The sequence below is a fragment of the Capsicum annuum genome, chromosome 4 (genome assembly GCF_002878395.1).
Source record: "Capsicum annuum cultivar UCD-10X-F1 chromosome 4, UCD10Xv1.1, whole genome shotgun sequence".
Lineage (NCBI taxonomy): Eukaryota > Viridiplantae > Streptophyta > Magnoliopsida > Solanales > Solanaceae > Capsicum > Capsicum annuum.
Genome location: NC_061114.1, coordinates 155,269,558 through 155,280,572, shown reverse-complemented (window position 1 = coordinate 155,280,572; position 11,015 = coordinate 155,269,558). Strand labels below are relative to the sequence as shown.

Sequence of the window (11,015 nt, the reverse complement as noted above, 5' to 3'; positions counted from 1 at the left end):
GAAGAGTGAAATTTAGGTTTTAAGTTTATATTGGATTTTCGATCATTTAATTAGCAATTAATGGACAAATATTACAACTTAAAGAACCAAATTTAAATATATTTCTACATCTACTTTCAAATTATTGAAAATTACTAAAACTAGTTGAAAAAGTATTTAAAAAGTAGATTATAATTAATATTTTATGCATAAAAAAAGTATTTAAAAAGTAGATTATATATATATATATTATGTCGGTTTGATTAGGGTTCGATTTGACTTTTTTTTTTCGTTAACACCAAGCCAAACAAAAAATGGTCGTTTTTTTTTTCTAATGTCAAATCAATTAAACCAAACTATATGTCGATTTCTTATCTCGATTTGATTTGGTTCGTTAATTCGATTTGATTTGACGATTTGATATATACACCCCTAACTAACATATTGAAAGGAGCTTTTCTAATATATTGAAATTTTTTGGTTTGGCCACCTTAAACTTTTATTTTTTTAAATAACTAAATAGAAAAACCCACCCGTTTCCGTGTAGGGAGAAAAATATAAGGGAAACTAGAGCGACCGACCTTGATGATCAAATAGAAATGGCTCTGGTCTTCCCTTCAGTTTCTGTGTCATTCACTAAAGTCCCAGGTACTCCTAAAAAACATTCTACAAATTTTTATCGCGTTAAATATAAAAATTTACTAAATCAACTCGGTTTTGCTGAATTAATCTCGATATCCCCCAAATGCAAAGGCTCAAAGAACATTTTCTGATTAATTTTTGGTAGGTAAATGGAAAAATTGGAGATACGTTGATTTCTCTAATAAGGAAAGAACATTTCCACGTGTGGCTACAATGTGTGCATCTACATCGTCAAAGTCAAAGAAAATAGTTTGGATATGGACAGAGAACAAGCATGTGATGACGGCTGCTGTGGAGAGAGGTTGGAATACTTTCATCTTCCCCTCACATCGCCAAGATCTTGCCCTTGAGTGGTCTTGTGAGTTTTCTTTTCTTCTTATACTTTCATTTTTACAGTGAGTGCATATGCACACCTGTTTAAGAAAATTTGTAAAAGTGTGTGTGCATTAGTTTGACGACCTATCTTTTGGGTTTTCTGGGAGCTTTTTTTTTTTTCTTTTTAGTTAGAGTAGGGGCTGCCAGAGAGCGGATTGTTATAGCCCATCACCTCTGCCGTAGTCACTACTTTTAATGAAGTATTAAAAGAGTTCCACGTTAATGAGATGCGTGGTTTCCTAGTGATGCTCGGGCAATCCTCCTCTCTTTGAACAATTAACTTAGCTGTGTGAGTAAGGCACAAGACCAGAGTATAGTCTTTTGATAGAAAATACCCCAATTTGACAAACAAGTACCAATCCAAGACTTGCCTCTGAATTGTGAGAATTTCAGTATTCAATGGTATGTGCAAAATTCAGTGTCAGTGCAGATGTTTCTTCCTGTTTAACTATAATACTGAGCATGGATTTCAATTACGCTTTTAGAATTGTGAAGCTCTCTACAATGTTTGATTGTTCTGCTGCATTCTGGTTCTATCACATGCAGCTATTGCATTGATATATCCTCTCTTTATTGAAGAGGGGAGGCTTATTGATCATGACAATCAAAGAGTTGCTGCATTTGCTGAGATTTCTTCCCCTCAGCAGTTAGAACAATTTCAGATATCAGAGGAACTGGCAGATAAAGTTGTTGTTAATCTACTAGATTGGCAGGTGCACAATCAAGCTTCTCCTTCACAATGTTATATGCTGTCAAAAATTCTTTGCAGACTGTCACCACACTAATGGAAAAACCAAATCTTGATTTGTAACAGCAATTCTAAATGATCTCTTTTTCTAAAACCTAAACCTTTTGAAGTTGGTCGCATATAATCATCCGATCAACAATCAAGCAACGATGCCTCAATCCGGACTAGTTGGGTGGAAGAGTTGGTTTCCATGTATATTACTGTATTGAATTTGTCTGGATGCATCTGGATGCTCCCTTTAGTTGTTAGTTGGCTGATATGGGCATTGCTCCAAGTACAATAAATTCTACATCTTATATGAATCCACTTCAATTGCTGGTTTACGTGTATTTGTTCACTCCATAGGTGATACCTGCTGAAAACATTGTTGCGGCTTTTCAAGGCACTCAGAAAACTGTACTTGCTGTCTCAAAGACACAATCAGAAGCTCAAGTCTTTCTTGAGGTACTAGGTTGAACTTTAAGTCAGTAGGAAAGTAACATAAGTTGGGGTTGTGGGGGAGGGGTATTTTATGGTACTTAAAATGGTGTTTATCTATTAAGAAGCACCAAGTTATACTTCGTCTTTTCTGCTTTGCTAGGCCTTGGAACATGGTTTGGGTGGTGTAGTAATGACAGTTGAGGAATTTATGGTACTTAAAGTGGTGTTTATCTATTAAGAAGCCCCAAGTTATACTTCATCTTTTCTGCTTTGTTAGGCCTTGGAACATGGTTTGGGTGGTGTAGTGATGAAAGTTGAGGATTTTGGCGCAGTCCTTGAGCTGAAGGTAGTGCCTTCTAAAAACAGGATTCTTTCTTGGTGAAGAGTTGGTTTTGATGTCAGTTGTCGTTGTTAGGGTTATTTTGATAGAAGACGTGAAGTGGACAGTCTGTTGAACTTGACGAAAGCCAAAATTACTCATGTTCAAACGACTGGAATGGGTGACCGTGTCTGTGTTGATATCTGCAGCCTCATGAGACCTGGTGAAGGTCTTCTGGTTTGCTCCTACTGTCCTTTCTATTTCTGTTTGTCTACAATTTGTAGATAGTCTTATTTTTTGGCTTTTTCAATTTTGTTCTTACTGCATAACTTTTGTCCCTTAGGTTGGATCCTTTGCAAGAGGGCTTTTTCTTGTTCACTCAGAATGCTTGGAATCAGATTACATCTCTAGCAGACCTTTTCGAGTTAATGCGGTGCGTCTCAGATGAAGCCGGTTAAATGCTCAATAAAGTTAACGGAAGGACAAGCACTATTACTAAAAGGACATTTTGACAGTGAAAAGTATCATTTTTTTTATTTAAATTTTACATTAGCATTTCGGTGTTGAATTGCATTAATGCATCTCAAAATATAATGTACAGCCAGTGGTCTTCAGTATGACAATTCTTTGGACTTCAGCAGGGGCCTGTACATGCATATGTTGCTGTACCTGGAGGAAAGACTAGCTATCTCTCGGAACTCAAGTCTGGTAAAGAGGTCATTGTAGTCAATCAAAGGGGTATGCAGCGAACGGCAATTGTTGGGCGTGTAAAGGTAGAGACGAGACCACTGATCCTTGTGGAGGCAAAGGTTTGTGAAGCTTTTCATCTATGCTAAAATAAAAGGTGCTCTGCCTTTTTTGCTTGTTTGTATGATTTTTTTGCTAATGTAACTTTGGCGTAGTGTGTTTACGGATAGAAGCATAATATAACTATTAATCATAAAGTATCTCAAGTAGGAAAATAGAAATCAAATCAGATGTATAACAACGATACATAGCTTTTTCTTTCTCAAGAAAAAAAAAGTTACTATCTGCAAACATTGGTGTTCGTATGTCATACTTAAAGTATTTAACTTGTCGGTGAGACTCCTTGATCAAGACGCAAAAGAATCAGTCACAAGGAATGAGCACACCAGCGAAAGTGCGAGTTGGAAAATACCTTTAGGTTTAGGTGTTACATAATTCATAGAGCTGTTCTTAACACGACTAGGTTCAGCATCTGCAACATGCAAGATGCAACATGTTCACATGAAAATGAAGATCTAGCGTAAATTTCTTCAACTGGTTTAACTTTCAACCAATTACATTTGGCTAATTGTATTGCTAATCCTAACCTGGAAGTTGATAATTATGCAGGTGGAATCCGAAAATGAAAGTTATTCTATTCTCATGCAGAACGTGGAAACAGTTGGATTAGTTTCTCTCCTACATGGTAAATATTCTAGTTGAAGCAGCTTTCTCTTTTTGTTCTTTTTGTAGCTCAACATCCCTTGTATTTCTGCAGGCGAGGAGCCTCAGCAAACTGCAATTCCAATGACTTCACTACGAGTTGGTGATGAAGTTTTGCTTCTAGTACAGGGAGGCGCTCGGCATACTGGAATAGAAATTGAAGAGTTCATTGTTGAGAAATGAATTAGTTTCTGCACATTCATACATTTTGTTGATAGATGAGGGGTGTTAAGCTCTTAATGGCGATACAAATCTTATCTTAAATTCTCTAATATTTGTACCAAAGTCTTTTGACTACTATAGATTGAATCAAATAAAACAAGTTCGGACTGAGTGCTTATCACCTTATCCAATGGTTCGGGCTGACATATCCTCAGAGAAGTTTTGGACTGTCCTTCCAACTCTTTGTTGTATATATAGACCCCTCAACTTGTCCAATTGTTGAGGCGCGTGCGGACTTATAAACAAGTCAAACAAATTCATTGCCAGAAAGCACCATATTTTCCAAATTTGATTTGAACTTACAACATACCCGATATAATCCACAAAGTGAGGTTTGGGAATGGTAGAGCGTATGCAAATCTTCCATCTATCTTAGGGATAGAGAGGATGTTTTCAGTAGATTCACAACATGTAGTACAAAAGAATTAATATAAGTACAAGCAATAACATATAGTAACAAAATAGCAGCTAGTAACAAGATAGTAACAACAACAAAATAGTATGATAGTCGAAATACACGAAACATCAAATATTAGCAGTATATTATAAGGCTGGAAGGGGAAGTTAATTGTCATTTGGGGGAAGAGCAGTACTTACTAAACATGTCCTACAAAGTATTCCCATTCACTACTTTTCAGTCATGAACCCTCTTGCTAGATGTTTGCTCAAATTTTTTGGAGCAATCATATTGGTGGAAAAAGTAGACACTGGGGAGGTGGAATTCTTTATGTTTTCTAGAAGATGGAGGTGGTTTGGGGTTCAGAAGGGTGCAGGATGTGTCAATGGCTTCGTTTTGCAACTGTGGTGGAACTTTAAAACTAAAGACTTTATTTGGAGTAGGTTCATGCAAAACAAATATTGTAGAAAACATCATCCAAACGAGACAATATGGAAAACAGGAGCTGCATCTCAGGTATGGAAGAAAATGTTGCAGGCTATGGATTTAGTGGAGCACTAAATTCTATGGAAGATCAGAGGAGGAGATGCTAATAGCTGGTTTGATAACTGGACTGCCATTGGTGACTTATATAACATTTTGCAGGAAAGTAGGGATTGGAATGACAGAGTTCAAGTGGTAAAGGGTTTAGCTCGAAATCGGTTACGCAACAGGCTAAGCCAGAAAGGAAGAGAGATTGCTATTGTTGTTAGCAGTTACAGCGGAGACAGAGATAAAAGTGTAAGAAGCCCAAGAACCTTTTGGCCGCCTTTAGGTCTTCTTACCTGGATGAAATTGAACTGTCAAAGAAAGACAATGGGATGAGCAGCTGATAGTCTAGATGCTGCCTCAAGAAGTTGTTAGTCACATCTTGAGTAAACTAAGCCCTACAATTATTGCAGGAGATAGAGATATTCCTATTTGGATGCTAGAAACTACTGGAAAATTCACAGTTAAGTCAGCATGACAGTATATTAGACAGAGGCAAGAAAAGAACAGGATCTACGAAGAAATTTGGGTTAAAGGATTACCTTTCAAAATGGCATTTCTATGAGAAGATGGGGATTTGAAGGACCAACTAGATGTTGGTGTTGCACTAATCCTACTCAAGAAACCATTACTCATGTATTTCTGAGATCACCATTAGCTAACAGGACTTGGTCCTACTTTGGTTCTTCTGCAGGTGTTCTAATCGAGGAATTAATTTTCAGGGAAACTATTCTGGCATGGTGGAATGAGGAAGTAAGGGGTAGATTCTGACCTTATTTCCCGTCTATTCCAAGCATGATCATATGGGAAATATGGAGAAAAAGAAATAGTTTGAAGCATGATGGGAAGAACTTGTCTCTACATAGAGTAATTTTCAATATTACCAGAAATGTAGGATTGTTACTCAAGGTAAGAAATCTAAGACAAGTCTTTCCCACTAGCTGACCAGAAATACTGAAGCAACTAGAAGGGAGAAAACCAAAGATGAAGATTCTTAGAGTGATGTGGAAGCTTCCAGAGAATGGGTGGGTTAAGTACAATACAGATGGGGCATCAAGCGGTATCCCTGGAGTTAACTCATATGCTTTCTGTTTAAGGAATGAGGAGGGAGACCTAATATATGCAAAAGGAACTAAAATAAAAGATACGTCAAATGTAGAAGCAGAGGCTTATGCTATTCTAAAAGCAGCAATTCATGTAGATCAAACACATAAGAGAAAAGTGATAATTCAAACTGATTCTCTACTTATGCAGAAAGTACTAATAAGAGAATGGATTTGTCCTTGGAATGTAATAGACTATGTTGAGCAAATATGGAAAATAATAAATAGCAAGCAGGTGCAGTATCACCACATTATGAGGGAGGGAAATCAACTGGCGGATCATCTGACCAATCTAGCCAATGACAATGGGTATTTCACAATTTCAAATTTCCAGCAGTTAAGAGGTAATTGGCAGAAAAATCCTTAACAATGACAAGTTACAATGTCCATACATAAGAGTGAGAGCAACAAGAGAATAAACAGGCTGAGTAGGCTACAGTGTATAGAGTTGATCATGCACAAGACAATCAGAAAAGCAACAAAAATTAGAAATAAGCTGCCTAGCCTAATCTATGTCAGCCATCAAAAATGACTCGCAGCAAAAGTGGAGGATCGTGTGATATACTGGCAGCTGAAACTCCTGAAAGGAGCATTGCAGTCCAATTACTTACGGGTCTGAGCATCCCACTATCTCCACCCTGGCAGTAACTACAACAAAGGTCAGCATAAGGAAAATATATCAATATGGAAGCTGAAAATGAAGATGAAGAGCTTACTTAGATCTGGAATACCAATCAGGGACCTGGAACCCTCAACACAGCACAAAAACAAGAACATCATCCCATCCACCGAAGAACACACCCGAAAGCAACAAAACAATTCGTTAATGGTGGAGAAGATCAAATGAGTGTACAACAGAGGAGGAATACCTACTTCTGAGAGCTGATATGCACAGCAGCAGCTTCATTCCTTGGTACACTATTGATAATCCACAGTAGACACATGATGAAGAATAAGAGTTAATCACAGTGAAGGCCAGTATTTTTTTTTGCTGGAGTAGGGTTTTGCGGCGGAGAAGATAAAAAATAATATTAGGAAACCCTTGGATAGATTTATAGGTAATAACAATTGGGATAGGGCCGGGTATTTATTCCGATTGGGTTGGGCCTTTAGCTTCTGTCGTCTTTTTTAATGAGGATGGGTTGGTCCAACTAGGGTAAAGACAATTTTTGTGTTTTTGTCTTTATTAATAAAATCCTGAAATTAAATTTAAAAAAAGCACAGTAAATGCGCTACTTACTTTCTACCCTAATTTATGTCCTTGTTAACCTCCCCTCTAAGGTCATATCATTGGTGAATTAGATATGTGTTTTCTCCTGTCTAATTATATCTCTCAATACTTATTTGGTCTACCTCTGCCTCTCATTGAAAGCATCCATAACCATTCTCTTACATCTCCACATTGGGGCATATAGACATCTTCTCTTCACATGTTGAACCATCTCAGTCTCACTTCTTTATCTTGTTCTCCACAAAAGGTCACTCTCACCTTGTCCCAAATAACATCTTTTCTAATTCTATCTCTCCTGGTATTCCCATACACCAAATGCAACAACCTCATTTCTGCAACTTTATAATTCTGAATGTAAGAATCATTGACTAGATAAAACTCTGTCCCATACAATATAGTTATTCTAATTATACTCAGTAGAACATGCCTTTATGTTTTGGTTACACCTTTTTATCACAGAAGTCTCTAGATGCGAGCCTTTATTTCATCCACCTTACACATATAGTGAGTGATATCTTTGTCAATCTCCACCTTTTCATGGATAATAGATCCAAGGCACTTTAAACTTCCTCCCTTTTTAGATGACATGTGTATTAAGCCTCACTTTGATATCTACCTCATGTGTAACGTAACTGAGCTTATTCTTCAAGTATTTTGTTTTGGTGTTGCTCAACCTAAACCCTTTATACTCCAAGGTTTGCCTCCAAACCTCCAACTCAGAATTAACTTTGTCATGAGTCTCATCAATCAGAACTATATTATTTGCAAATAACATACACCATGCTACCTCATCTTGAATATGTCACGTCAATGCATTCTTTACCAAGATAAATAAAAGTAAGCTAATAGGTTGATCCCTAATGTATCCCATTAGATCTAAAAAGTGCTCGTAGTCTCCTTCCACCATTCTTACTTGATTCCTGGTTCCATTATCATGTCCTTAATATATACCTTACTTAATTGATAAAACCTTACCTGAATTTATGATTAAGGATGAGGAATTAATTATTTAACCAATAAACATGAAGTATCACTACATTTGTAGGAATTTAAAATTTTAAGGATTTAAATTCATAAAATACTTTAAAATGTATTTTTAAATTAAAAGTGCAAAATAATCTCTTACTTTTGATTTTAGACTCGATGTTATTCATCTTCTTATGGATACATCATTAATCAGAATTATTTAGGTCTCCTCTTACTTATTCTTGTACTTAGGGGTGTTCATGATTTTGTTTTGGGGTAAACTCAAAATCAAATCAATTTAATTGGTTTTTTAATTATTAGATAAACCAAATCAAATATATTTTTGATCCATCGATTTGGTTTAGTTTTTCCAACCTTTTTTCATCAAAATTAAATTTTTTATTTCCAACCAATAATCATTCAATACACAACAACTCATTATTTCTCAGAGATGTACAATTATTTTTCTATGTTTATGCTATTAACAAGAAAATTATACAAGTGTATACTGGATAACTATTTATCTATCTAACACTCCCAGTAATTTAAAATCTTTTTGACTCTTAATATGTATTTAGAGGCAAATATCTCTAATCAATGGTATATTAGACTTCTTTTGATTCAAGAATCTTCTTGCATTCTTTCCATCCATATCTGGTACACTGCGGAAGCAAACAAGAAAATCAGGATCTGCTCTTTTGGTTTGTTGGTATGTAATCCAATATTAAGCCATTTGATCTCATAAGTTCATGGTTGCACCTGCCTATGAAACCCGTCCATTGAATGAACTTGTATCGTATGAATCCTGAGTAGTCAAATTCAAATAATAAATATTGGAGGGTCTCTGTAGCCCTTTTATTACACAACACACATTCGAAATCCATAACTATTCTCTATTTAGCTAGTTTATCTACTGTAGCCAATCAACCATGTCTTGCCAGTCATACGATGAATTGATGTTTCGGGATAGTGCCAGGAGATTATACCAGATCTTTCCATGGTACTTTAGGCTGTTGAGGGAGTAGTGAAGAGTACAAGTTCTTAATACTGAATCTTGTACCCACTGTGAATTGTATGAAATGTTGGATAGGATTAGTAGTTGGGAATATTTTCCTAGCCTCAAAGAACTTTCTAACAAGCCAGTAAGCCTGTCTAGGTGTATCCATCAGAGCCAGGTCTCTTTCTTTAATATAATAATTATGAATCCATTACACCCACAGGGTTTACTTCTTGTGTGAGAGTGACTAAAAAAGCTTACGAATTACAGTCTTGTTCCACCTTTCAAATCCAATGATATTCAAGCCCCAATAACTTTGGGTAAACACATAGTATCCTAAGCCACTAGAGATTTCTTAGAGCTCACATTACTGTTTGTCTAAAGCAAAACCCTGCATACATGAGTAGTCATAGTGATCACTTTCTTGGACAACAAGAAGACTTATGCACAGTAAGTCGACATTTAAAAAAGAACACTTTTAATTAGTTGGAGCCTGCCTCTATACGAGAGTAGTTTAGAAGACCAATACTTGATCCCCTCTTTTATTTTAGTTTTTAAATTTTTAAGAAACATAGTGATTTTCCCCTTTTTTCCCTACAGTGAAGAAGAATTTTCATCATTTTTCAACTTATAATCTCATATTAACCTTTTATTGTTGGGACTATAATTTTTTTAAATTTTAGAGAAATTTTCTTAATATCTATAAAATTTAATCAAGTTATAAAGCTGATAAGTAATAAAAAAATACAAATACATAATCTCATAGTTGTTTCTTTGAAATGAATTTGGATTCATAACTTTTTTAATAAATGATGTTAAGCTGTAAAGTTCATTAGCCTATTAGTTAAATAATATTTTCATGAAAAATTATACAAATTATTTATAACAATAATATATTGTATATACAATTATAAAATTTATGTAAATAACTTATCGATTCGGTGCGGCTTTTTATTCGGTTTGTTTTTAGTTAAACCAAATAAAATAGGTTTTAAAAAGTTTAATCTAAACCAACCAAAATAAAAAAATGGTTTATTGGTTTGATTTTCAGTTTGAATCAACTTTTATAAAACTGTGAACACCCTACTTGAAGTTTGTTGCCTCCCACAAGACATACAAGTGTATAAGGTCGTCAAAATAATAAAGTGACTAAGAGCTAGATATTGAACCTGCAAGGATTACAATTAGCTATTTACTGAACTAAAATAGTTATAATTATTTACTTAAGCTACCAATTCTCAAGATTTAATTTGTTGTTGATTATACTACTTATTCCACAAAAGCAAGTAAATATTGTCAAGGTTGCTCACAGAAAAGTTAAGACCTAGCATTATGATGCTTGGATAATTTCTTCATATTGTTTTATAGTTGATAAGTGTAACTAAGATATCTACCGAATTATTAAATCACATGGTTAATAGTATGGTCATGGGCTCTCGCAATACTCGAACTGTCTATCTGAATAAACCGCTTAACTACATCGTTAAGTAGTGATAGTCTAACTAATTTGAATGTAAATAAGTTGTCTTCCTAATTTTGACCAAGTAGGATGATCTAGATACGTTTCTGTCACAGCCGTTTATACATTCACAGATTAACTCTTCTCCCTTTAATCCATGTTCTATTCCTGGTCTCATTC

At 35.3% G+C, this 11,015-nt stretch overlaps 1 protein-coding gene and 1 long non-coding RNA gene across 4 annotated transcripts; one reads left to right on the top strand and one right to left on the bottom strand.

The window, feature by feature from the left end:
* The first annotated feature begins 357 nt into the window (after positions 1 to 357).
* Positions 358 to 4,280, top strand: LOC107867910 (3-dehydroquinate synthase homolog). Of its 2 annotated transcripts, none has more exons than XM_016714395.2 (10): positions 358 to 627; positions 767 to 979; positions 1,543 to 1,709; positions 2,090 to 2,188; positions 2,442 to 2,510; positions 2,580 to 2,720; positions 2,827 to 2,916; positions 3,125 to 3,292; positions 3,840 to 3,915; positions 3,988 to 4,280. In XM_016714395.2, exons 1-10 carry the CDS (start codon positions 579 to 581, stop codon positions 4,113 to 4,115), a joined length of 1,200 nt encoding a protein of 399 aa, XP_016569881.1. In that variant the 5' UTR covers positions 358 to 578; the 3' UTR covers positions 4,116 to 4,280. The 2 variants fall into 2 exon arrangements, with proteins under 2 accessions (XP_016569881.1, XP_016569880.1); XM_016714394.2 differs by having other exon boundaries at positions 473 to 627; positions 3,122 to 3,292.
* A 2,250-nt stretch (positions 4,281 to 6,530) lies between these two features.
* On the bottom strand, positions 6,531 to 7,246 carry LOC107867911. 2 transcript variants are annotated; one of them, XR_001673434.2, is made up of 2 exons: positions 6,899 to 7,246; positions 6,531 to 6,830 (listed from the first exon to the last, which is right to left on the bottom strand). It is a non-coding gene; the product is annotated as an uncharacterized LOC107867911 (long non-coding RNA). The 2 variants fall into 2 exon arrangements; XR_001673433.2 differs by having other exon boundaries at positions 6,531 to 6,820.
* Between the last annotated feature and the right edge of the window lie 3,769 nt (positions 7,247 to 11,015).

Bases quoted from the DNA above. Each gene is read 5' to 3' on its own strand.
- LOC107867910 (XM_016714394.2), top strand. From the start codon at position 579: ATGGCTCTGGTCTTCCCTTCAGTTTCTGTGTCATTCACTAAAGTCCCA. The intron at 980-1,542 runs GTGAGTTTTCTT...TATCACATGCAG, and splicing joins TCTTGCCCTTGAGTGGTCTT to CTATTGCATTGATATATCCT. The intron at 1,710-2,089 runs GTGCACAATCAA...TTCACTCCATAG, and splicing joins TTAATCTACTAGATTGGCAG to GTGATACCTGCTGAAAACAT.